The sequence below is a fragment of the Sceloporus occidentalis genome, unplaced genomic scaffold (assembly GCF_023333645.1).
Source record: "Sceloporus occidentalis isolate IW3139 unplaced genomic scaffold, rSceOcc1.0.p SCAF_1, whole genome shotgun sequence".
Lineage (NCBI taxonomy): Eukaryota > Metazoa > Chordata > Lepidosauria > Squamata > Phrynosomatidae > Sceloporus > Sceloporus occidentalis.
In genome coordinates, this window is record NW_028316981.1 from 204,700,950 (window position 1) to 204,724,549 (window position 23,600).

General features: G+C 42.5%; 1 protein-coding gene across 1 annotated transcript in view; it reads left to right on the forward strand.

Moving 5' to 3' along the window:
- Positions 1-23,600, forward strand: part of LOC149323252 (PH and SEC7 domain-containing protein 3-like) — a 191,253-nt gene that overhangs the window by 24,188 nt on the left and 143,465 nt on the right. Inside the window, exons 3-4 of the mRNA XM_089488646.1 lie at positions 13,651-14,662; positions 23,108-23,455. Of these exons, the coding sequence (XP_089344772.1) occupies positions 13,651-14,662; positions 23,108-23,455 (1,360 nt within the window). The remainder of the gene's footprint in view (positions 1-13,650; positions 14,663-23,107; positions 23,456-23,600) is intronic.

The following is a 23,600-nucleotide window of genomic DNA, read 5'->3' on the forward strand; positions in this document are numbered from 1 at the left end:
TCTGTAGTGTGGATGCAGCCAAAGGCTTGTTTCACTGTGGCCAGAGCAGACATCTCCACAGCTAGTGCCCTACCTTTAACTGCGAACACACTCCTGTCCATCAACAAAACATAAACAGAAGTGCACCGAAGCTATGAATTTGCCTCTTCAGGGTGAGTGTAATCCCACACAGTACAGGTTCAAACTCTGAGTTGCATTTTGACTGACCAGGAGCACCTCTATCTTGTCAGGTTTAGCCTTCAGTTTCCTCCTACTGAGTTTGTTACCAGTATCAGATTTTAGAAATGAAATTGCTTCCTAGAGATGGAAAGAAGAAAAAGAGGTGAATGTTCCTTCAGATGTTGCTGGACTGCAGTTCCCATCAGTCACCCCCAGCAAAACCAGTTTTGAGGGGAATCTGACCGTATCTGGAGGGCCACACCTTCTCCGTCCCTGTTCAATGTGCAGTGTTGTTTGGACGTAATATTTATAGCACAAACATGTGCATATCTACTCAGAAATAAATCACACTAAATTCCACTCCCCCTGTGTACAGGATGACAGCTTTAGTAGTGGATTTTATCCAGTAGAAGAGTAATTCTGTAATTCTGTCTTTGCGATTAAGACTTCAGTGTTAAATCTGTAAGTACAGTATATATCTTCCAGAAGGATTTTGAATAAAAATATTTTAAAAGGGCAATAGGCGATGTTGTTTTGCTTATGTTGTAGAATGATGCTCAGTGACAACAAAATGTGATATGTGTACCATCAGTCTTTCTGATTAGCTTGGTTGCCGGCAAAATTAACTTCCATGCACTTTTCACTCTCCCATAAACTGTAGATTTTCTTCTTTTTCTTTGTAAGCATCATTTGTAAACATCATCTACACTCAGTTCAGGAAAAGGGTGATTTCTTTGTAACTAGCAAACAGCCTGGAACAAATCCTAAATGGTTTTTGTCAGGAGCTGCAGGATTATTCCAGCCAATCAGTGCAGAGAGATTTTGTTATTTGTGGCATGGCTAATGTATTGTGCATGCAACATATTTTAAACGAATGGCTTTTAATGCAAATCCTTTTGCTTTGATTGGTTTTCACTTGTGTAGAGAGCCTCAATTAGCCAACCCAGAGCACCAGGGATTGCAGCAATGGTTGCAGAATTTATGGGCCATTTAGATTCTACTGTAACATCCAGCATGGCACTGAGAATTGAGGTAATGCAAGACCCAGCAGTTGGAGAAATGACTTCAGGGGGTATGGATTGCCTCATACATGGATGTAGCATTTACATCCCCTTTGGGAAACAGGTGCAGTTGTGCCTTTAGGAAGCTACTTGCCAGGTTGCTATAAGAACTGGTACCCAGGAGGTGCCCCCAAGCCCGCTTGCCCACTCCCCGCCAACCCATCCTGTATGAATGATGCAGCCCATTAGTCTAGGGCAGTGATGGCGAACCTATGGCACGCGTGCCAGAGGTGGCACTCAGAGCCCTCTCTGTGGGCACACATGCTGTTGCCCTAGCACAGAGTTTCTTCCTAGAAAGCCAGAGGGATGTGGCACGTTGCAACAAATAAGTGGGGTCTGGGTTGCAGTTTGGGCACTCGGTCTGTAAAAGGTTCACCATCACTGGCCTAGGGCTAGGATTGTTTTGTCTGGATGCCAAACTGGTAGCTCTGGATCAATCCCAGGCCAAAGTGGCCTTAGCATGGGCCAAGCAGATGCACTGTTTGTTGCAGAGTTTCCTGGAAACTCTCCAGTGACAGCTGGGACACCTCATGCGCCTGCTGGGACACCTCATGCGCCTGCATCTGTGTCTGTGGTCATGTCTTCACAGAAGACCCTCATCATGGCCTGTGACATTGGATGGGGGTTCCTGGCCATGTGGTAGTAGCCAGGTGCCCTGAGTCTGTCCTTATGGGCCGTGATGGGGGTCTTTTGTGAAGACACGACAGCAGAGACAGGTATGGGGTGTGTGGCAAGTAGTAGGTTCATGGCACGGTGGTAGGAGGGCATATAAACACCCACCTGTTGACACGCTGGCCCTGGGACTGACCTGGATCAAAACCAGGGGCAGGTTAGCCTGTCTACTTAGAGACCCAGAGATGGCAAAATATCTCAAAAAACTACAAATCCCAGGATTCCACAGGGTGGAGCCATGGAAGTTACATTGGTACGAAACTGCTTTATTTCTGCTGTGTGGCAGCAGCCTCTGTGCACAGGTTTTGCTCCAGTTCTGCCTCCCAGGTTTTTTGGTTTAATTTCATATAGGGTTGTGTTTTTTTTAAAGCCACACCTGCTTTGTCATCAAAGCAGCGTGCACTTGTTTACTAAACACATAGTTTTAGTTTTCTTTTTACACAATTGTTTAAACTACAAAGTTGGTTTATGCTATCCATATATAAAGCATTTGCAGATTGTAGATTTTACATAAATTCGCCACAGTAATATTTATACCAACTGTTCTTGTTTCATCTATAGCCACCTCATTTTTTCTCCCATAGATTTTTTTTTATATTCAGTTGGTAATATTGAGAAGTGAGAGCCAATGTGGTGTAATGGTTTCAGCATTGGACTGTGACTTGGGAGACCAGGCTTTGAATCCTTGCTTACTCATGGATACCCACTGGACGACCTTAGCAAGTCACACACTCTCAGCCTTAGAGGAAGGCAATGGCAAACCCGCTGTGAACAAATCTTGCCAAGACAAACCTGTGATAGCCTTAGGGTTGCCATAAGTCAGAAATGACGGCACATTATTTGTACAACTTGATTCTGCAGCTTTTATTACTTTGCATAAAGTATTATGCTGGCCTGACTAGCCAAGGAAAAGCTGTGAGTGCTGCACAGCACTGAAACCTCAGACACTGGACATCTTATTGAGATAACTATTTGATTTTAGAGGCTGGAGCAGCCTATCCCACATGCTTGCAGGAACATGCTGTTTTTGTGTGCCTTCACATCATTTCTGTGTTATGGTGGCCCTAACATGAACCTATTATAGGGTTTTCTTGGCAAGATTGGTTCAGATTGGTTCAGAGGAGGTTTGCCATTGCCTTCTCCTGAGACTGAAAGAGTGTGACTTGCTCAGGTTCACTCAGTGGGTTTCCATGGCCCAGCAGGGATTTGAACCTTGGTCTCCAGAGTCCTAGTCCAACGCTTGAATCACTATGCCACATTGGCTACTGATGTTCCAGACTAACACAGGAATATCTTTGATTTCCAGTCCTCCTTAGTTTGAGGCTGAGAGAGTGTGACTTGCCCAGTATCACCCAATAGGTTTCCATGGCTGAGCCGGGATTTGGACCCTGGTCTCCCAGCGTCCTTGTCCAAAGCTCCAACCATTACACCATGCTGGCCCTCTCTAGGAAAATATTGAAGTCATAATAAGGACAAGAAACTTGCTTTAAAAGAATGAATGCTCAGAGTTTATGTCAAGCACTATATTTTGCACTTTTTTGTGTGCTCCCGCAAAGTCACAACGAAAACACATGACCCTGTCTGTGCATGCAACTATGTGCTAAAGGATAATTATTTAGTGTTTGTTTTATTTTTATTTTTTTTAAAAATGCAGGCACAGCAAAGGGTTGTATGATGACAGACTATATATAGAGATCTTTCTTTCATTGATAACTTCATTATAAAAACATGTTCCTTTATGATAAATCTCCATCTGTGTTGCTGGTATAAATGGATGTGGAACCATTGCTGTTTGCTTTTGGTTCATTTCTGCATATGATCATGCCCAAGAAGAGTAAAATTAACTCATGTTCTTCATTAATGGCATCTTCAGAATAATATCCATTAGATACGGTGGGGGGAAAAAAGAGCTTACGGTAGCTATTCTGTTTATAAGCTGCTGAGGTGGGCTCATCTCATCTTCTTTCGCCATCCCCGGCATGAGACTGCAGTCCTCTCTCCAGTTTCATAATGCTCAGAATGCTTCCATTTACATCACCGTGTGCAGCACAGGGCAACCGGCTGATGCTGCCAGGAAATTTGAAACTATTCTGATTCCAGTTGACTTAGAACGGCAGCAATTGAATTAAGCCTGTATCCTTATTAGATAAACTGATGATCTGTGTGTTTTCATTGACCAATGGGTAACTGCTGGAGCTACAGTAATCTCTGTGAGTAGTCAGCCTCTCGGTTCAACAGAATTATAGCTATTTGTTCAGGGAGATGATAGGGGTTTATGGACACGCGCACTCACAACATGTGTGTAAAATAGCCCTCTCATTTCCAAGATGCGTTTTGCTGCTTTGGCTGGGGGTTGATGATTCCACCACAGGGGCTGCCTGTGGTAGTGTGTGGCTTTTGGTGGGATATTTCCACAGATTAGATGTTTACACATATGATGGGTCACATTTATTCCATTAAGTTAGGGATTCTTAAAAGCACCGGTCAGCAGGGAGACACCAGCTGCTTCCAGGCTATATTTGCTTTAGTGGCTCAGTTTTCTTACTGCAGTCAGGCATGAATATGTTTCTCAAAAGAAGCATAATTTAAATGGGCTATGGGGGGGGGGGGACATAGCAAAATGGTTACCTGGTGTGTGCATGTGTGTATACGGAGAATTTTCCCAGTTCCTTTTCACTGTGTGTGATTTTATTCTGCTTCTCTTCATGGAAGTAAAGACTACATTTGCTGCTCCATTTCTAGTGTTGTCTGTGAGTCACTTATATTGGGGTGTTGGAGGAGAAAAGATTGACGTGAATGATATCCCCGTTGCTTTAACAAGACATGATGCTCTGTGGCTTGATGGGAATGAGGGAGGAGCAAATTTTAAAGAGCCTGGAGCTCTTTAAAGCCTTTGCTCCCTTAACAGAACTCAGCAGCAGCAACAGCATCAGACCTTTTGAAACAAGGCATAACAAAAAGTCCAGTTTGTATAAGCATGTGCTTTTGTGGGCTGTTGTCTATGCAAGCTTGCACTAGAATAAATATTTTTGTCTTTAAGATGCCACTGGACTTTCCCCCCTTGTTTTTGTTGCATCGAGGCTACATCCATATTGCAGAAATAATCCAGTCGGACACCATTTTAACTGCCATATCTCAATGCTGTGGGATCCTGGGAACTGTAGCTGGTTGTGGCACCAAAGCACTCTGACTGAGAAAGCTAAATGTCTCATAAAACAACAGTTCCCAAAATTCCATAGCATGTAGCCATGGCAGTTAATGTGGTATCAAACTAGATTATTTCCATAGAGTGGATGCAACCTAAGACAGCGACTCTGTTGGAAATTTTAAAGTAGTTTTTTTTTCAGGGGATGGCTAAAATAATAAAGACTTTTGTGAGGCCTTGTTGTGGAAAAGCGCACAGGGAAGCCGTAGCATTGCAGCTCTGATTCTGCACAAAGCACTTAGATAACAGAAATTGGAAATTGAGGGCGGGCTACAGACGGGCAGGGGAAGACGTCTTGGAGGTGTATTCTGCTGAATACGGAGCCTCCAGACCGCCCGCCCCGGGGGCATGGCTCAGGTGTATGGGGCTTCCACATGGGGGGCAGTGAAGACTCCTCACCTGGGGCCGTTTCTGACCCGCAGTTTCCATACCGCCTCCTCGGAGGACGCTGCAAAGAGAGAGGCAGCTTCTGCACGGGTGGCCAAAAACGGGGCTTTTTTTTTTCTTTTGCCGGCTGGCGGATGCGCAGCTGCGCAGCTGCGGCACTCAGCACTGGCGGCAGAAAGCCTATGTGCACATTTAAAGCGCCCAGGCCCCTTTAAACTTTTTCCCTCGCCCTGCCCAAAAACAATGGTGGTCTCCTGCCAGCTGGTGATCAGCTGGTGTTGGCATCCTTGTCCGCTTGCACGTTGGTAGTGTCACCAGCATCATGGATGCCTCCTCTCCTTTGGTCCCCACGCTCTTGCTGAATCTGCAATGCACAGCCACAGCTGTCGCCGCTGCCACCGCTGTCCCCCTGCCATCCCCCATCACCTCCCTTGTACATATGTAAATATTTAAAGTTTTAGGTTTTTTTTATTGTTAGGTGAAAATGGCACATGAATGTGTGTAGGGGTTCACTTTAAATTCCAAACTTTCCACAATTCTAGCAGCGCATGCGTACATGTTGCTCTAGGGTTAGGGTTAGGGTTAGGGTTACGAGCATTAAAATAGAGTGCAGCTGTGCTGCAGCTTCCACATCTGCATGGCATCTGACGCTCTAATTAGAGCCTTGGTGCAAACTGCGCATGTTCCAGGACCCCGACTCATTTTGCGACGCAGCAGACATGGAGCTTTTAAATGGGCAACTTAAATTAGCGGCGTAACAATTCTGGCGTACCGGTGCAGCAGCTTACAGACGGAGATGCGCAGCTGCGCAGTATATAGAAAAGAAGCAGGGAAAAGCAGCACCTTTTTAATGCCGCTTCTTCCCGCTTGGGGCGTGCGGGCGGCGTGTTCATGGCGGCATTCAGGTAAGGGCCGTCTGAAGGCTATACCTTCATGACGTCATGAACACACCCCTGTTTGCCCGTTATTCTTTGCTTCCCAGTTGACAAATGGTAAATTGCTCAGTTCTTATCTAATTCTTATCTAATTCACGGTAAAGCAGCAGCATGCTGCTTTGCACTAAACAGTCATAACACCTAACATCTTTGTGGAGCTTTTCAGCATTTAAACTGTTTTCTGTTGTGTTGTCATAATCTTTATGATGATCCTGTAAAGTAGATGAAGATTATTATCTCCATTTTGCAGAGGCAGCGTGGCTGGTCTAAATCATCTTAGTGAGTTCATGAAAAAGGCCTGATCCGAATCCAGCATAGCTCGGGGTGGGTCTACATTGGCCATAATATTCTGGCCTCAAATTCCCCCCAAATTTGCCCCTTTCCTGTTCAGCTTACAGGAACCTCAGGTGAAGGCAGCCACTGTGAAGAAAGCTGAAAACCTGCAGCAAAAGATGGGTTATTTAAATACAGGTCAGGTAAGGAAGCCCCAAATCAGGTGCAGGCATCATGAAGATAGTCTACATGTGTTTTGGGCCCTGCGTCATGTAAAGAGGACACAGCGAGCCCAGAGATAATTTGTCCATGTAGATAAGCCCTATGTCTCTTAACTGCTATACTACAATAAAATGGACTTTGTAGTAACTAACTGGACATGTATGAAGTGGTGGGAATGGAAATCAGCCTCCGAATTTTACAGCTTGGCTTTTGCTGTGTTCCACAAACGTTTTAGAGCTTTCACCGTTATTGTGCAGGCGATAGTTCAGTATGTGCTGCCTCTTTGAGACCTTACTGAGGCCTGGCTCATCCATTAATGCAAATCTCTTGATTTGTTCATGGTCAATATACTGTGCTATTGTGGCCTTGCAGCTGAACATGCCAGTGGACTCAATTTAAGGAAGACTGCGTTTCAGGCAAAATAATGTTCTTCTCAGGGTGCCAAATACCTCCTTTCATATAAAAAGTACTACTTGGTGCTGTAGCCATCGTGTGATTAACACAAATCCTGGCATAATGTAGGCTCCATGTCCCTCTTTCTCTCCAGAGGGTTTAGAGAGCATAAATGGGATTTATGGGAGAGCAACTTTCCTAGTGATGCAGCTCTCCAGAGCCGTTCAAACTGCAGAATTGGGATGCAGCTAGCTCCTGCATCTCAGCCAGGATTAACACATATACTCTTTACTGGCTCTCATATTAATCTGATAGAAGTCTGATATGCTTGATGAGTGATGTATTTCCTGAAACAGATTAAACTATGGGAAAAGCTTCACTTTTCTTATTTTGGCATTTTGGACTAAGAATTTCCAAGGTTCTTGTCTAGTCCACATTTTGAAGCAGCCAATTAGACCCATTCATGATTATACTAGAAAGCAGGTTTTTAAAAAAATATTTCACACTTGTAGGTAAAAATATCATCATCATCATCATCATCATCATCATCATCATCATCATCATAATCATCATCACAATAACAACAATAATAATGGAAAGGTGTATTTTAGAAATGTAGCATTGAGAGAAAATATGTTCAAAAACGCATACAGGTTGAGTCTCCAAAATGCTTGGGGCCCGAATTGTTTTGGATTTCAGATTTTGTCAGATCTTGAAATATTTGCATATACATAACAAGATATCTTGGTGGTGGGCCTCAGGTCTAAAGATCAAATTGATTTATGTTTTATATATACCTCGTACACATAGTCTGAAAGTACAAAGTTTGCGTACACTGAACCATCAGAAAGCAAAAGTGTCACTATTTCAACCAACTATGCGGACAATTTTGGGTTTTGGAGCATTTTGTTATCCATGGGGGATCTTGGAACCAAACCCCAGTGTATAACAATGGTCTACTGTATTATTTTACCATTTTATAGTGTTGTGTTTTATCATCCACTTGTGATTATATATGTCTCATGTTCCACCCTTTGGTGAAAAGACTGTTGTTGGAGTCATCGATAATCCTTTGTCTGTAGATCTTAAATGATTATATAGAAGAGGGATTTTCAGAAGGTGTTGCTTGTAATGCAGCCAGGTAACAAGCAAAACCTGCTGAAATTCCCTTTTCTACACAATTAGTTCTTCCCAGTTTTCATTGTGGCAACTATTTCCCAGCGGTACGCATTCAGTCCATTATGACAAATAGCAAGCCTGGGCCTCTTGTAAGGACCTCCAGGTCCTTTTCCATTACTCTGTGCAGATTACTTGTACTTCAGAGTACTGGGAATTTCTTTTGAGGCAAGAGAAAGGGCAAAGAGGATAAAGAGGCTCAAACCTCTCTCAGGAACAGCTGAGTATGCTGTTTCAATGAGAGAAGAAAACAAGTCTCTGTGGTACTGTGCGGCAGCCTTCACCAACTTGGTGCCCTCCAAATGTTTTGTATTAACACTTCCATTTCCTCCTGTGGATGATGGCAATTTTAGTCCAATGCATTTGGAAGGCAGCAGGATCAGGAAGGCTATCATTCCCTTTGTGTAGAGGAAAAGATAAATGCATTTTATGTTCTTAAAGTGATAAGGTGAGTTTAGATTTATTAAGAAAGTGTTGGATTGTATTGGTTTCAGATACGACTTCAGTCTCCTCCCTTTTGAATGTTTTTAAGGGGCCTTCCTATATAGTTTTCTACCCAGTAGAAAGTCTTGGCATGTTTCAAACCCATCTCTCTCCTTAGGGGAATAAATACAGTAAGCCCATGGTATCCTCTGGGATTTGGTTCCAGGACCTCGTAGATACCAAAATCTGTGGAAGTTCAATTCCCATTAAATAGAATGGGATTGTAGAATGGTGTCCCTTGTATAAAATGGCAAAATAAAGGTTTGCTTTTTGGAATTTATTTTCAAGCCGTGGATGGTTGAATCCATGGATAAAAAATCTGTGGATATAGACGACTGACTGTATTGTCAAGAAACAAGCTCTATTCTGAAAGTATCTAATCTGCAAAGACAAGTCTTTCTAGAATCCACATATCATTAGAGCAACACTATAAAATGTAATATCCTGTTAACTGTGGCTACTCATTTTGGGGTTTTATTCTTTCCTTTCAGTAGAAGGCCTAGCCCAGATGTTTCAGATGCTGTGTGGCATTAAAAAAAATTATTGGCAGTGAAAATATAACCACTGGTAGTATGCAAAATCTTATGAGTACACAGGTGGCCATTGTCATCTCACAACAATAATTGTGTCGATACGACCTCACATCCCCGTGAAGCGTTCCCTAAGCAACAATTGTTTCATTGTCTCATAGGAGCTATTCAGCACATGGCTCTGGGATAAATGAAAGCAAGCTGTATGGCTGTAACTTGCCAATCAGCAAAAAGAGCTTAACACATAGTGACTAGGATGTGGCGATAGAAACCAGAGGCCTCTGCTGGGAACTCACTAGAGTATAATCAGGGTCTAAGTACATGTCACATTAAAGACCTAGCTGGCAGGCAAGCCTGTTGTTGTCCTTGTTCTTGTGTGCTTTCAAGTTGTTTCTGACTTATGACGACCCGATCATGGGGTTTTCTTGGCCTGATTTGTTCAAAGTAGATCTACTATTGCCTCCCCCTGAGGCTGAGAGCATGCAACTTGCTCAAGGTTACCCAGTGGGTTTTATGGCAGAGCTGGGAATTGAACCTGGTCTCCAGAGTCACAGTCCAACACTCAAACCACTGCGCCATGCAGGCTCTTAGGCATGTCTTCTTTACCCTTTTAAACATATTTTTGCAGGTTATTCACTCTTGAGTCCCAGTTTTCTCATCGGGGGTGGGATGCATGGGGGAAAAATACTTCCATTGGTACCTGTGGAGAGTTCTCTTCAAAACCTTGTAGCTCTGTGGACAGGGATGCAGAAGGACCAATAAAATGAAAATATATACTCGACTATAAGTTGATCTCATGTATAAGTCATGGGCAGGTTTTGGGACTGAAATTGTGGATTTTGATATGACTCATGGATAAGTTGAGGGTAAAGTTTAGGGGCATCTAAAGGATCTAAAGGATGAAGCAAAGAAAAACTATGGTCTGTTACAGACTGCCAAAATAAAGCTGCTTCGGGTCTCTTTGGAGGTATGCTGTTTAAATGATGCATGCGTCCTAAGAATCCGGAAGCTGCACCAAAGCTGCACTCCAGTGCTTAGGAATGGAGTGTGGCTTTGGCGCGACATCTGGACTCTTAGGACCCATGCGTCATTTAAATAGCATACCTCCAAAGAGACCCGAAGCAGCTTTATTTTGGCAGTCTGTAACAGGCCAATGTGAAAGAAGTTACAAAATTCCAGCAGGCATAACGTTGTGATCATCTTAAAGGTTGAATGGATGAGATAGTAGTGGGGTGGCCAGTGCTTCCAGGACAGATTACATCTTGCCTTTCACCAAGATATGGTTCTTTAAAAAAGAAAGAAAGAAGAAGAGTTAAAGCACAGTACTTACATTGACCAATGGATAAGTTGACTCAGGTTATTTGGTTTAATATTTTTACTAAAATTTCTAGACTTATACATGAGTATATATAGTAGCCTCTCCGTGTGCTGGAATTAATATTTCTTCACATTTGCACCTCCCTTGCAAAAAATAAAATGGAGAACAATACACCTAAGTACCAGTTCCATCTCTGATGTAGGAGCCCTGGTGGCGCAGTGGTTAAATGCCTGTACTGCAGCCATTCACTCAAAACCACAAGGTTGCGAGTTCAAGACCAGCAAAAGGGTCCAAGCTCGACTCAGGCTTGCATCCTTCCGAGGAGGTCGCTAAAATGAGTACCCAGACTGTTGGGGGCAAATTAGCTTACTTGCTAATTAGCTTACTTGCTGTTCACCGCTATGATCTTTGGAATAGCGGTATATAAATAAAACAACAAAAACAAACAACTTGTTCTTGAGTACTCACGGGGATGGTAAGCCTATGTCTGGTTTGTATGCTGCAATTGAAGATTGGGGCTTACATGGCTGAATAAATATTCCTCCATACTTCTCTCATTGTGACCTTCTGAGATATTTTTCACCTGCTACCACTCCCATCCTCATAGCTAAAGAGTGAGAGGTTAGAGGAGTTGCAGTTCAGAAATATCTGAGGGAAGTCACATTTGCCATTCCTTGCATGTCAAAAAACCAACCCAACTACCAATATGTGACTAGATGAGAACTGTGCTCTCTGAAGCTCATTCTTTCAAGTTTCTCTCACTCGCAGAGGTCCAGACCAGTCGAAAAAGGGTATGGATCCCTGTAGGAAATGAAAGGGTGTTGCAGCAGGGTAGGGTGGGTGAGTAGGTTTATTTTTTGAGTAAAGCAACTAGTAGAAGAAGGGTCATGATGGAGCTTTTTGAGGGTGATGTAGCCACTCAGAGCTGGAGAACACAGAGCTTGTATTGCTTCTGGACCACAGAGGTGCTCTGCGTGGTTCTGAAGGCCAACTTGAAGTTGTAGACAGGATCCCACCAAGGGAGGACACAGAGCCTGGTTTTGTTCAGGCTTTCCAGAGCAGCCAAAATTTGTGGATGGTTCCTTGAAGGATTGTTTTATGAATTATTATAATGCTTCACTTTCAACACTCAAGAAGTATTATGCTCCTATTATGATAGGCAACACAGAAGTTAAATAGAATTTTTTCATCCTTTGAATAATTTCTGGTGCTTCAAGAAAGACTCTCTTGACAATCATATCAAGGGCTTTGGGACACCCAGTTACAAACAACTGAAACCAGTGTTGTACTGGAACAATGGGTACTACTGAGTGCTGATCTCTTTTTGGAAGTCTTGCCTGTTGTTTATTTTGTAAATAGTTAAATTTTCAACAATCTAAATATAAAATAAGATAAAGCTATCATCCTGACTAGTGCTCTGGACAGTTTTGTCTTTCACCATTTACTATGTCCAGTGGCAAAATGCCCAAAATTATGTGCCACTAATGCAGTCCTTATCGTCAGATGCATTTTCATTTCTGACAAAATAACAGTGTAAAGAAGGTCACTGATAGAATAGTTTAGTCTGTCTCTGATAAGTTTGTTTGATGCAGGTAGCTTGCCAGAAATGGCTGATAGCTCTCATGAATATACCACATTGGCCATGTTGATATGTGTTCTTATCAGTTGTTTCCCATTGAGGAGATCTCATGATCCTGTGAAAATAATGGGATGGATACTTTTCACCCATTGGCATGTGATCCATGGGTTTTGCCATGACTGTAAGGTTTCAAAGTTACAAGTACATTAAAGTGACATGGCATCTTCCCACAGAGAAATGTCTGCTCTTAGGCAATGGGGCCAAAGTTACACAAACAGCTTGCGTTTTTTGTTCCCATTCTTCCACCATTACCACATTTTTGTCTGAGAGCTTTTCTGTGCTTCATTTATTAGTGTTTCAAAGATCCTGGTTTGGCTTTGTGGCAGGTTGTAATTTCTGATCACCACTGACCCTTCACCTTGCTTGAGTGCCAAGAACTTTGGGGAAAAGAGGTGTGTTTACCCTCTTGCTTCTGCAGAGGGCCAAGCTGTACCTTTATGTTGGTGCTGCTTTGTAGGAAAGGACAAAACCCATCCTTCCTTTCCTCCTCTGAATTCTCTGCAGAGGAAAGAAGCAACAGGTTTGATCTTTTCCACCTAGAAAAGTTGGAGAGTTATAGAAGGGGAACTTTGTGTGGGCAAGGGTGCTAGCTGCTGGCAAGGAGTTGTGTTGATTTATGAAATCAGTGTAGCTGCTATGGCTTCTTTCAAAGTGTCTTGGAAATTTTCATGTGAAGAGAACTCAGAGATTCCTAGTCCCTTCCCATAGCTCTCTGGGAAGAGGAAATAGTTATTTGCTGAATTTAAGCCTTGCATAGATATGGCCAAGAGCCAGCGTTGCGTAGTACTTTGAGTGTTGGACTATGCCATACTAGGGTTCAGTTTCCCACATGGCCATGGAGACCCACTGGGTGACCTTGGGTTACTCACACACTCTCAGCCCCCCAAAAACCCTCTGATAGGCTCACCTTAGGGGTGTCATAAGTCAGAAATGTCTTGAAGGCACACAACATTAACAATAGATATGGCCATGGACTGGGTGGGCTTTTCTAACTTGGAAACCTTGACCTCCAAAACACATTGCTTTCTTTCTCATAACTCAAACCCGTTTTAAAAAGAATCCCAGTTGTAAAGTCTAAATAAGAAATGATATCATCCTGAAGTGACGAGAATGAAACATTTTTCCACTTAGCAGCAATGAAGGCAAAATAGTGGTAATGGAATTAAATGCTTGTGTTTTTGTTTGTTGTTTTCACAGGTGGCCATGGAAGTAGTACTCTTCTCCCGCCCCATGTTAACAATGAATTCCCAGAATATGGGACCGTGGAAGAAGGGGCCACGACATTGGATGTGTCACCTGAGTGTCATGGAGAGACTATAATATGTGCTTCAGATGGGCAGTCAAGTGAGCCACTACTCTGTGGGACTCATGTGAATGGCAGCCCTGGAGATGATATAGAATCGTCACATGAAGGGCTGCAAACATCTCTCAGAGAGGAAGAACTGGCTCCCAAAGTGGACAAATTGCATGAGATGCCAAACAGTTTAGAATGTGATAATGCACAGGATGGAGAGAGGAATGCTATCTGTTCAGAGATGCAAATGGAAAAAGAGAGGACTGGCAATGTGGTTGAAGAGGCAACCAGAGAGAAAGTTCTTGCAGGCCAAGAAAATCCTACAGAATTGCCTCTTCCATCTGAAATAACTGCAGAGAGAAAATTATATTGGATCACAGAAGAAGACTCTATGGTCTTAACCGTAGAAATACAGCCTGAAACCTCAAAAGCAGTGGATGATAGGACTGATGAGACCCACAAAGTATGTGAAAAAGGTAGACATATACCTTTGGCAGGTCGAGAGAGCAAATATGGCAGCACTGCTGGTGGTCTTGGAAGTGCCTGGGCAGACTTTGAGCGGGAGTTTTCTGTGTTTGGTCCAGAAACAGAAAAAAGAGCGTCTGAGAGGAGGCTATCAAAAGAGGCAGCTGTGAGCAAGCATGTAGAATTCCAAGGGGTAGAAATCCTTTGGATACAAAAAGCAGAGGAGCAGAAGAGTGCAGGGCACTCTGAGGATAGCAATGTAGAAAAGAGAACATTCTCTGTTATACCAAACTGCCACACTCCATCCCCAGACTCCACAGAATTAGTTGGCTTGCCTGAGCGTTCTTGGAATGTATCCTGGGAAAACCTCAAGCCTGTAGCTTCCGTGACTGAAGGTGGAGAGGATGAAGTCTTTGTAACAGAAGAAAAGAAGAGCTGGGAGAGGGACAGGTAAAAATACAGCCCCGACTCCATACTTTGGGGTGCCATTGAGAAACGTCTTGGATAAGAGTCTGGGGGTGGCGAAAGGCACAACTATATTGTTATTTTTATTCTTATTATTAATAATCATAACAGCAACAGTAATGTGTAATATTCAAAAGACATAGCCATGTTTGGTCTGTTTCAGCATAGCAAGATATGAAGGAAACCTGTGACATGTTTGAGACTGAAAAAAATTAATTTCTAGCATAAGCTTTCCTGGACTTCATTCCACTTCATCATATGCAACTTAAGCATGCATCTGATGAAGTGCGCTGGAGTCTATGAAAGCTTATGCTAGAATTTTTTTCCAGTCTCAAACATGCTACGGATTTCTTTATATTTTTAAAATAATATATCATAGTTACTTTGTTTTGCATCTTTTGTTATTATTTTAAAATTTTAGTTGGATGGTTTGCTAGTGCTGTTCAACACAAGGTTCACGAAGCAGGGCAAAATACAACTCACTTCTCAACAATATCGAAAACCTGTGAATCTCACCATAAATAGCCTTTTTGCGATGATGGAAATTTAGCATAATAAGTAGAAAATTAAGTCTTGGCAGAATAAAAACTGTCCATCAGGATGACCAGAAAACTATAGTGAGACATCTCCTGTGTCTCTGGAGGCAGAGAGAGAGATTTCTGCAGTTTTTATGCCAAAACTAATTCTCAAGTATTTATCAAATATCGACTGGGAGAAGAATCCTCAGCATAGCCTGTCTGCATGAGGAGAATTACTCAGGAGGATATCAGGCCTAGAAAAAAAGATCACATTGGCTGCATCTGCACTTCAGAAATAATCCAGTGTGACACCACTTTAACTGCCATGGCTCAATGCCATCGAATTCTGGGAATTGTAGTTTTGTGAGACATTTAGCCCTCTCTATCAGAGAGATCTGGTGCTCCAGCAAACCACAAATTCCAGGATTCCATAGTACTGTATTGGGCCATGGCAGTTAAAGTGGAGTCAAACTGGATTATTTCTGCAATCATTCTGGATTAGTCCCGGAATACCCCAGCTAGCATGGCCACTGGGGAGGAGGTGTTTCCTCGGTATGAAGAAGCCATTTGGAACCTGATCTGAGGGCTTTGCTTGTAGTGAATAAGGACTAACATAGTGGATGTTGGGTCTTGGGAAGGCAGCCCAAGTAGCTGCCTACTCTGCTGACTTCTTGTTCTTACTCTGGGAAGACCTTTTGGCCCTTACGGTCATGCAGATGAATACATCTGCCTCTCATCTGTTCCAGATATAGCTGCACAGCTAATCTTCAGACTTTGTCTTAAAAATGAGAACAACGTGGGGATTCTTTCCCACAATCTGGTACTTAAAATCTCAATTTTTAGCCCAGCTTATTATTACTTTTTAAAGAACAATAGAAAATGTGCTGCATCATACATTTGAAGTGCTAAGGTGATTTATGTGTTGTTTTTTTATTAAAAAAACTATTGGTTCTTAAAGAGATTTCTTTGAGTGTTCTGGCTTTGAAACTCTTGCCTTATTTTTTCTTGTACTTCTTTAGTTGCTTGTCTCGTAGAAACAGTAGAGCTCCATTTACCAAACAACAAACACATTCTGGTCTGAAGCCAGTGGCAGGGTGCTTTTTGAAATGCTAAACACATCCGGTGGTGTTGCTTGTTTGGATTATTCAGGTTATTCCAAAGCTGGTCAGAATGTTCAGCCAGGCTTCCTGACTGTAGGCAGGCTGTGAATGAGAATGCTAGGACCTTTGAAAAAGATGCCTCTTTGGTTTGCCAGAGAGCAGATGGAGAGGTAGAGATTCAATTGAGAGTGTGTCTACACGGACAGGAAAACTTTTACCAACTTTGTAGCTGCATTTTTCTGATCCGCAGTGACCCTGTTAATGCCACACTCATCATGATGAGATTGGAGTTATCCACCATTCATTTCCTTCAGGCAAAATTGTGTTGGTGCAAAAGTGCAGTCCTATGATGATCATGTGTCTTATACTTCACAGTATTTTCGGCCACATGGTTGTGTTCACTCTACTTCCCCCCCCCCCCCCATCATGTATGCTTTTTCCAGCCACCATAAACTCTTCCCTCCATCTCTACTCTAATGCCATCACCATCTCTACTCTAATGCCACAACGTATACGATTATCCACATTTTGAAGCCAAATGCTGGGTAAAAGGCAGTTGTTTTTTAATTGGATTTTTGATGAAAAGCCCTGTATTGTCTGTGAATTGTCATGGACACTGTGCCCAGGTCGTAGTAGCTACAAGGTGAGTAGATGTTTTGTTTTTTTTGGCCAGTGTAGACATGCACAAAGACTAGAGGAGCTGGTTTATGGAAAGATGGGGCTTTGGAAGGACCAACATTGAACATGTGGACAAGGTGAGGAGCTTGTGTAGTGATGCAACCAGGACAACTATTATCTTTCTGCAGAGGAATATCAGTAGTTGGCAGATGTGGTTTAATTCAGCCTTTCGCGTTTCCATTGGGCATATTGGATAGTGACGGTGGGGCTTGTTCACACCCACACATCTGGAGGGCACCAACTTTGCAAAGGATAATTTAGATCAGCGATTCTCAACCTGTGGGTCGCGACCCCTTTGGGGGTTGAACGATGATTTCACAGGGGTTGCCTAAGACCATTGGAAAACAGTAGTAAAATTACAGTGATGGAGTAGCAACAAAAATAATTTTATGGTTGCGGATCACCACAACATGAGGACCTGTATTAAAGGGTCATGGCATTAGGAAAGTTGATAACCACTGATTTAGATGATCTATTGACTTGCTGCCATTGACTGTCTTCATGCAGCAGGGGCGACTAAAGATCGAAAAACTAAAAACTCAGTTTTGAGCTTATTTCTCCATCTGTTTGGTGATATCCATTGTTTTTTACAGAGGTGGGGGAAATGAGGCCCAGGCCCATACAGCATCTTTTTCTTCATACAATGAATCTTGCCTAGATTTGGCTGCTGTTATGTGAACAGCACAACTGGTGTAATTGACTGGTGTGCTGTGGAAAGGAGTGACTGGCCTACATGAACAGAGTCTATTGCTTATATAGGGATTCAAATGCGTAGGCTTCATTCATATTCAGGATCCTATGCATAGTAGGGGAATGTGTGCTTGGGCACTATGAGTGAACCATCTCTGAGAATCACAAGATCCACAGCCCTCTGTTTCCTTTGCTTTTTCATGTATGGATCCACCTCCCAGCCTAAACCTGAACTACTTTTCCCTCCATGCTGCATCTTACAACTCTGTTCCTCGCTCCCAAAATCCGAAGCCACAGTCCCAAGCATTGCCTTGGACAATTAATAATCTACAAAGTTGAACACAGTTAAGCAGCCGTTTAAGCTGTTACCACATTGCTGAATTAATGCAGTTTGACACCGCTTTAACTGTCACAGCTCCATTCTATGGAATCCTGGGATTTGTTGTTGTGACACCAGAGCTCTTTAACAGAGAACGCTAAATATCTCACAAAACTACAAGTCCCAGAATTCCATATTATTGAGTCATGGCAGTTAATGTGGTGTCAAACTGCCTTAATTCTGCAGTGTAGATGCAACCGTAGAGTCTGGGATTGGAAATGGAGGGATGGAGAGAGAACATTCAAACCTTTTAAATTACTATTCCCAGGCAGAGCCATGCTTGGCTGAGAGAGAAATGTAGTCCAAATAAGTAACTTTTCTAAACTGTGGATCTCTGTTGTACTTTAAGGGATTTCTTCTTTGTGGATTTCTTCCACTGTTTAAACAACTCAGTTTAGCCATTCCAATTTCAGAGTCAAAACTGTTTTGCTGCTCCTCCTTGCTCACCAGTTTTCAGTTTCTTCTTGCTCTTTATGGGAGTAATGGACATTTTCTTTAATTGTAGCTTGCATGATTATGTTTTAATTTATATGAAAATAAGCCATGAACAGTATAACCATGACACTGAAATGAGTAATATGTGTTAAACATAATTATAAACACAACTGCAGGAGTCTGGACTATAGTGATCCTTAGTTAAATAGCTTTAATAACTAACATCTTTGATGCCATAGAAACTGTTTTCTCAATTACTAGTGTAGGTGAGTTCCATGTCTCTGCGAAGCACGGCTTGTCTGTTCTCTGAAAATGAAATGTCCTAGATCAGATTGCTCACCTGTATGAAATTAGTCTCAAAAGTACTTTTTAAAAATTCACTCCACTGGCCTTACTTGTGGAAGTTAGGATTTGTAGAGTTGCCTGGCACAATAACTCCACTTAGACTGATGCAGACTCTCTGAAGGATTATGTCTCTCTATATGAACCTCTCCTGGTTTTCAGCTAGTTGTGGAGGATTTTTTCTTGGTCCCACCACCATCACAGGCACATTTGGTGAGGAGATGGGAGAGGGCCTTTTCAGTGGTTACTCCTTGACTGTACATTTCCATCCCACAAGAGTTTAGGTTGGTCCCCTTTCTTCTCTTCATCTGCTAGCAGCGCAAGTCTTTTTTTGCTTAGATAGGCCTTTGTCTGTTATTTGTATTTACAAATATTTGTACTTTACACTGTTTTAGCTTCGTTGTGTTTGAACCTATATTGTAAACCTTCTTGGTTTTCACAGGTTGCATCTGCATTGTAGAAATAATCCAGTTTGACATCACTTTAACTGCTATGACTCAATACTGTGGAATTCTGGAAATAGAAATTTGTAGTGGCACCAGAACTGTGTGAACAGAGGGCCGGGGCAGACAGGCAGGAAAAAGGGATTCAATCCTGAATTATCCGAGAGCGAGTCAAAATCCTGCTGTCCGCACCATCCACACCAAAGGCAGCCCAAACACCCATGCGGTGTCTGCACTGCACAGCATCAGATACCTCCCTTTACCCATCCAGATGCCATTCTATTGGATGCCCACCCATACAATCGACCACACAGTTGAACCTGTGATGCACCGCCTGTACAGACATCGGTGTGCCCGATGATATACTGGCAAAGCACAATCACGGAACCCCTCCCCCCACCAAAAAAATACATCCCCCTTCATCCCCTGTTGGACTGTCTGGTTTGTATCTGTTGTGATTACATCCATTGCATTATTGGCAATCACATTTTTGCTTTGCTGCAGTATTGCACTAGTGTTGGGCTGTTTATATGTTGGAGTGAACATGCACATTTTCCGGCTTAAGTTAGAGTATCCCGGCTTCTCTTTGATCTGCTTTTTAGCTCTGGAGTGCCGTTTCGTTTCGCTTTCCACCAGCTTTCACCTTATGTATCGTTTAAACCCCCTGCTTTCAAAATGGCTGGAAGACGCTTTATTTTGCCCATGTGTTCAATCCCAGAGGATTCCATAGCATTGAGCCATGGCGGCTAAAGTGGCATCAAACTGGATTTTTTCTGGCTGTACACATGTAGGCACAGTGGGAAGAAGATGGGATATAGCTAAAATCATGCAGAAATAGTAGTTTTGTTGTATGTAAAAACTGGGAAGAAAGTTAATGAATTTCCCCTGCTCTTCTTCCAGTCGAATTAAGCATGGTAAACTGTTACACAATCACACAGGTTGGCCATGGTTAAGACCAGTGGTAGGCAACCTTTTTGAGCCAGGGGCCGGGTTGCTGTCCCTCAGACAACTGGGGGGCCGAAGCCAAAAAATAAATAATTAAATAATTTTTTTTAAAGAAAATTAATTAAATAAATAAACTGGGACAAATGTGGGACAAAATTTTCAAATGGAGGACACTTTTTTTAAAAAAAATGGAGGACACGCAAAAAAATTTGCTGATTTTTTAAAAAATGTTAATATAAATGCATGTTTCGGAGGCTTCTATAGACAATTGCCCCCCTTGCCCGCCGCTTGCGCCCCTTGCCTGCAGCTTGCCTCCCCTTGCCCGCCTCCTCCTGATAGGCCAAAGGCCCCATGCCCTCACGCGAGAGGCCAAAGGCTCCGGCGGCAATCGGCGGCAGGACCGGGCTGGGGCCAGTCCCAAGGCCTTGCCGGGCCGCATCCGGCCCACGGGCCGCAGGTTGCCTACCCCTGGTTAAGACTTTCCAGATTCTCTTTAAGGATGCATCTATACTGCAGGAATAATGCAATTTGACACATCTTTTAGTGTTGTAGCTCCATTCTTTTGAATCTTGAGATTTGTAATTTTATGAAGTCTTTAGCTTTCAGTGCCAAAGAGTGCTGGTGCCTCACAAAACTACAGATTCCAGGATTCTGTAGAATAGAGCTATAGCAGTTAAAGTAGTGCCATACTACACTATTTCTGCAGTGTAGATGCACCCAGAATCAGGGTTTGTTCACCAACTGTGAAGCAAGGTTGGGAGGAAATCTTGGTCCACATTAGCTTGTATTTGGTATGTAATAGTTAACCATGGTTTAATGGTAAATTAATGAAAATTGGGGTGATGTGTGCAAGATAGGAAAGAGGACATTGCAAGTTCCTGTGACATGATCATGCTCTTTTTACTGTGATTTGCCCTCTTCCAGGAAATGTATTCATCTTCTATAGACACATTTTATTTTAGAATTCATATTCGAATGAGTTGTAAATGGACAAAACTGCATGGATTCTTTGTACATGGATTCCACAATCTACAGCTTGAAAATATTCCAAAAAAGAAAAAAAAATTGCAAAAAGCAATCTTGATTTTTGCCATTTTATGTAAGGGACACCATTTTACTATGCCATTGTATATATTGGGGCAAGCTTCCATAGATTTTGGAATCCACTGGTCGTCCTGGAACCAAACTACAGCGGATACCAAGGGCCCAGTATATGAACTCATGTAAAAGTCTTAAGAAATTTTAGTCAAAAATCATCCCCAAAAACTTGGGTCATCTTATTCATGGGTCAATGTAAGTACTGCACTTTAACTCTTACCAAAATAGGAACCATCCTAATCTCTAAGTAGAGTGGTGAAAGATGAGAGCTTACTCCATCCCAAGAGAATGTAAAAGAAGTGCCAGCCCCATGAAATCTCTGTGCCGTGGCTTTTTGAATGTCTGGATGGAAAATAAGATTGACTTATACACAAGTATATATGGAAACTGACAGTTGGGGATATTATGCACCAAATACTTGGTTGGGAGTTATGAGATTGGGAGTTTTATGTCCCAAATTGAGGCCTAGTATGTTTTCATTCAGAGGTACAGTGGATCCTTGTTATACGCTGGGGTTTGGTTCCAAGATCCCCCGTGTATAACAAAATCCGTGTATGCTCAAGTCCCATTAAGTATAATGACATAGCAAAATGGTGTCCCTAATAAAAAATGGAACATCAAGGTAAATTAATACTTTTTTGGAACATTTTCAAACCGTGTATGCTTAAATCCGTGTATAAAAAATCCATGTATAAGAAGGGCCGACTGTATTTATGAACCTGCAAGCTGGTGGATTATTGCTTCTAAAGCAGAATCCTTTGCATGGAGCAGGTTTGGAAAGATTACCTAAAGGATTTGTACTCTGTTTCTCTTCTCAGACTCCACTCCACTTGTGAGCTGATGTGAAAGGAACTGTGGTTATTTGGCTGAACTGCTTTGTTAACCAATCAATATTTATCATTTTAATCAAACAAGATAGGAGGCCACAGATGTGAATGGAGCGATATGGGAACCGGACCCAAGGGAAACCTCTTCCATGTTGTTTTTCACTGCATCAATTATGTCTGTGCTCCTTGTGGAGCAACAATGAATGTGACATTGATGGCCAAGGGAGAGACAGATGTAAAGAAGATTCATGTTCATCTTCTTTTCATCTAAATGCTTCTCTTGCTTGCCCATGGCCTCCTTTGGTAAATAAGTGGTAAATAGGAGATTGTTCCCTGTGTTGCACACTTTTGTCCCTTCCTTTCCAAGTTTGTGTGTGCTTTCAAGTCACCTGTATACTTATGGTGACCCCATGAATTTAATAGGGTTTTCTTAGGCAAGGAATACTCAGAGGTAGTTTTGCCAGTCCCTTAGCAGCGCTTTAGAAACATTCAAAGCCGATTGCCTTTGAAACAAAATGAAAACCATGGAAAATGGCCTCTGTTATGCCACCTTCAAGTCTCTGAATGATGTCTGCCCCTCTCTAATTCTAATCATTTCATTTCATTTGGTGACTTGGCCGAGACGTTGGGAGAAAGGACCTTCAGAATGTACAGAAAGTAATCTAGTATACTGGCACATAGTGTGTCTTTCTTGTTTCTCTGAAAACAATGAGTTTATGTTTCTTGCTACGCATCATAATATCCTGGCCACTTTTGTTTCTATTCAGTAATGGCGGGGAGGATGGGGGCTCATAGGGAAAGACAAGGGCATCTGTTCTCCATCAACACAATTGCAACCAGACATATAAACACTGGTACTTAGTGATCAAAAGGAGAGGGTTATTTCTATGCACGTGCACCTCCAGAAGGTCTCAACATAGCCACATGCATATCCTAAAACACAAGTGACTTTTTTCTGTGTGTTTTGATTCCCAGGCTAATGGAGGAGGAAGAAACGGTCAGTGGGAGAATGGAAGATGTCCTTGGGCAACCACACTCCGAAGTCTCAACAGATGTGTACAGCTCCCAGTTTGAAAGCATTCTAGACAATGCCTCTTTATATTATAGCGCTGAGTCGCTGGAAACGTTATATTCTGAGCCTGATAGCTACTTCAGCTTTGAAATGCCACTTACTCCAATGATCCAGCAGCGTATCAAGGAAGACACTCAGTTTTTAGAAAGGACTCCTGATGGGGAAGTCAGGAAAGGCCATTGTGATGGAGTCTCCAATGGGCTGGCTGATGTGAAGGAGTCAGATATCACAGAAGATTGTCATTTGGAAAGGTAACTTTTTGATGATTTTCATGCAGTGTTTGCTGCTGCTTTAGTAACTTCTCACTGGTGGATGATGATGATGACAAGCTTTTAAATCTTAACTGTTGGCTGGGTGGCAAATCACAAAAAAGATATTGGCAGATGTGGGGAAGTT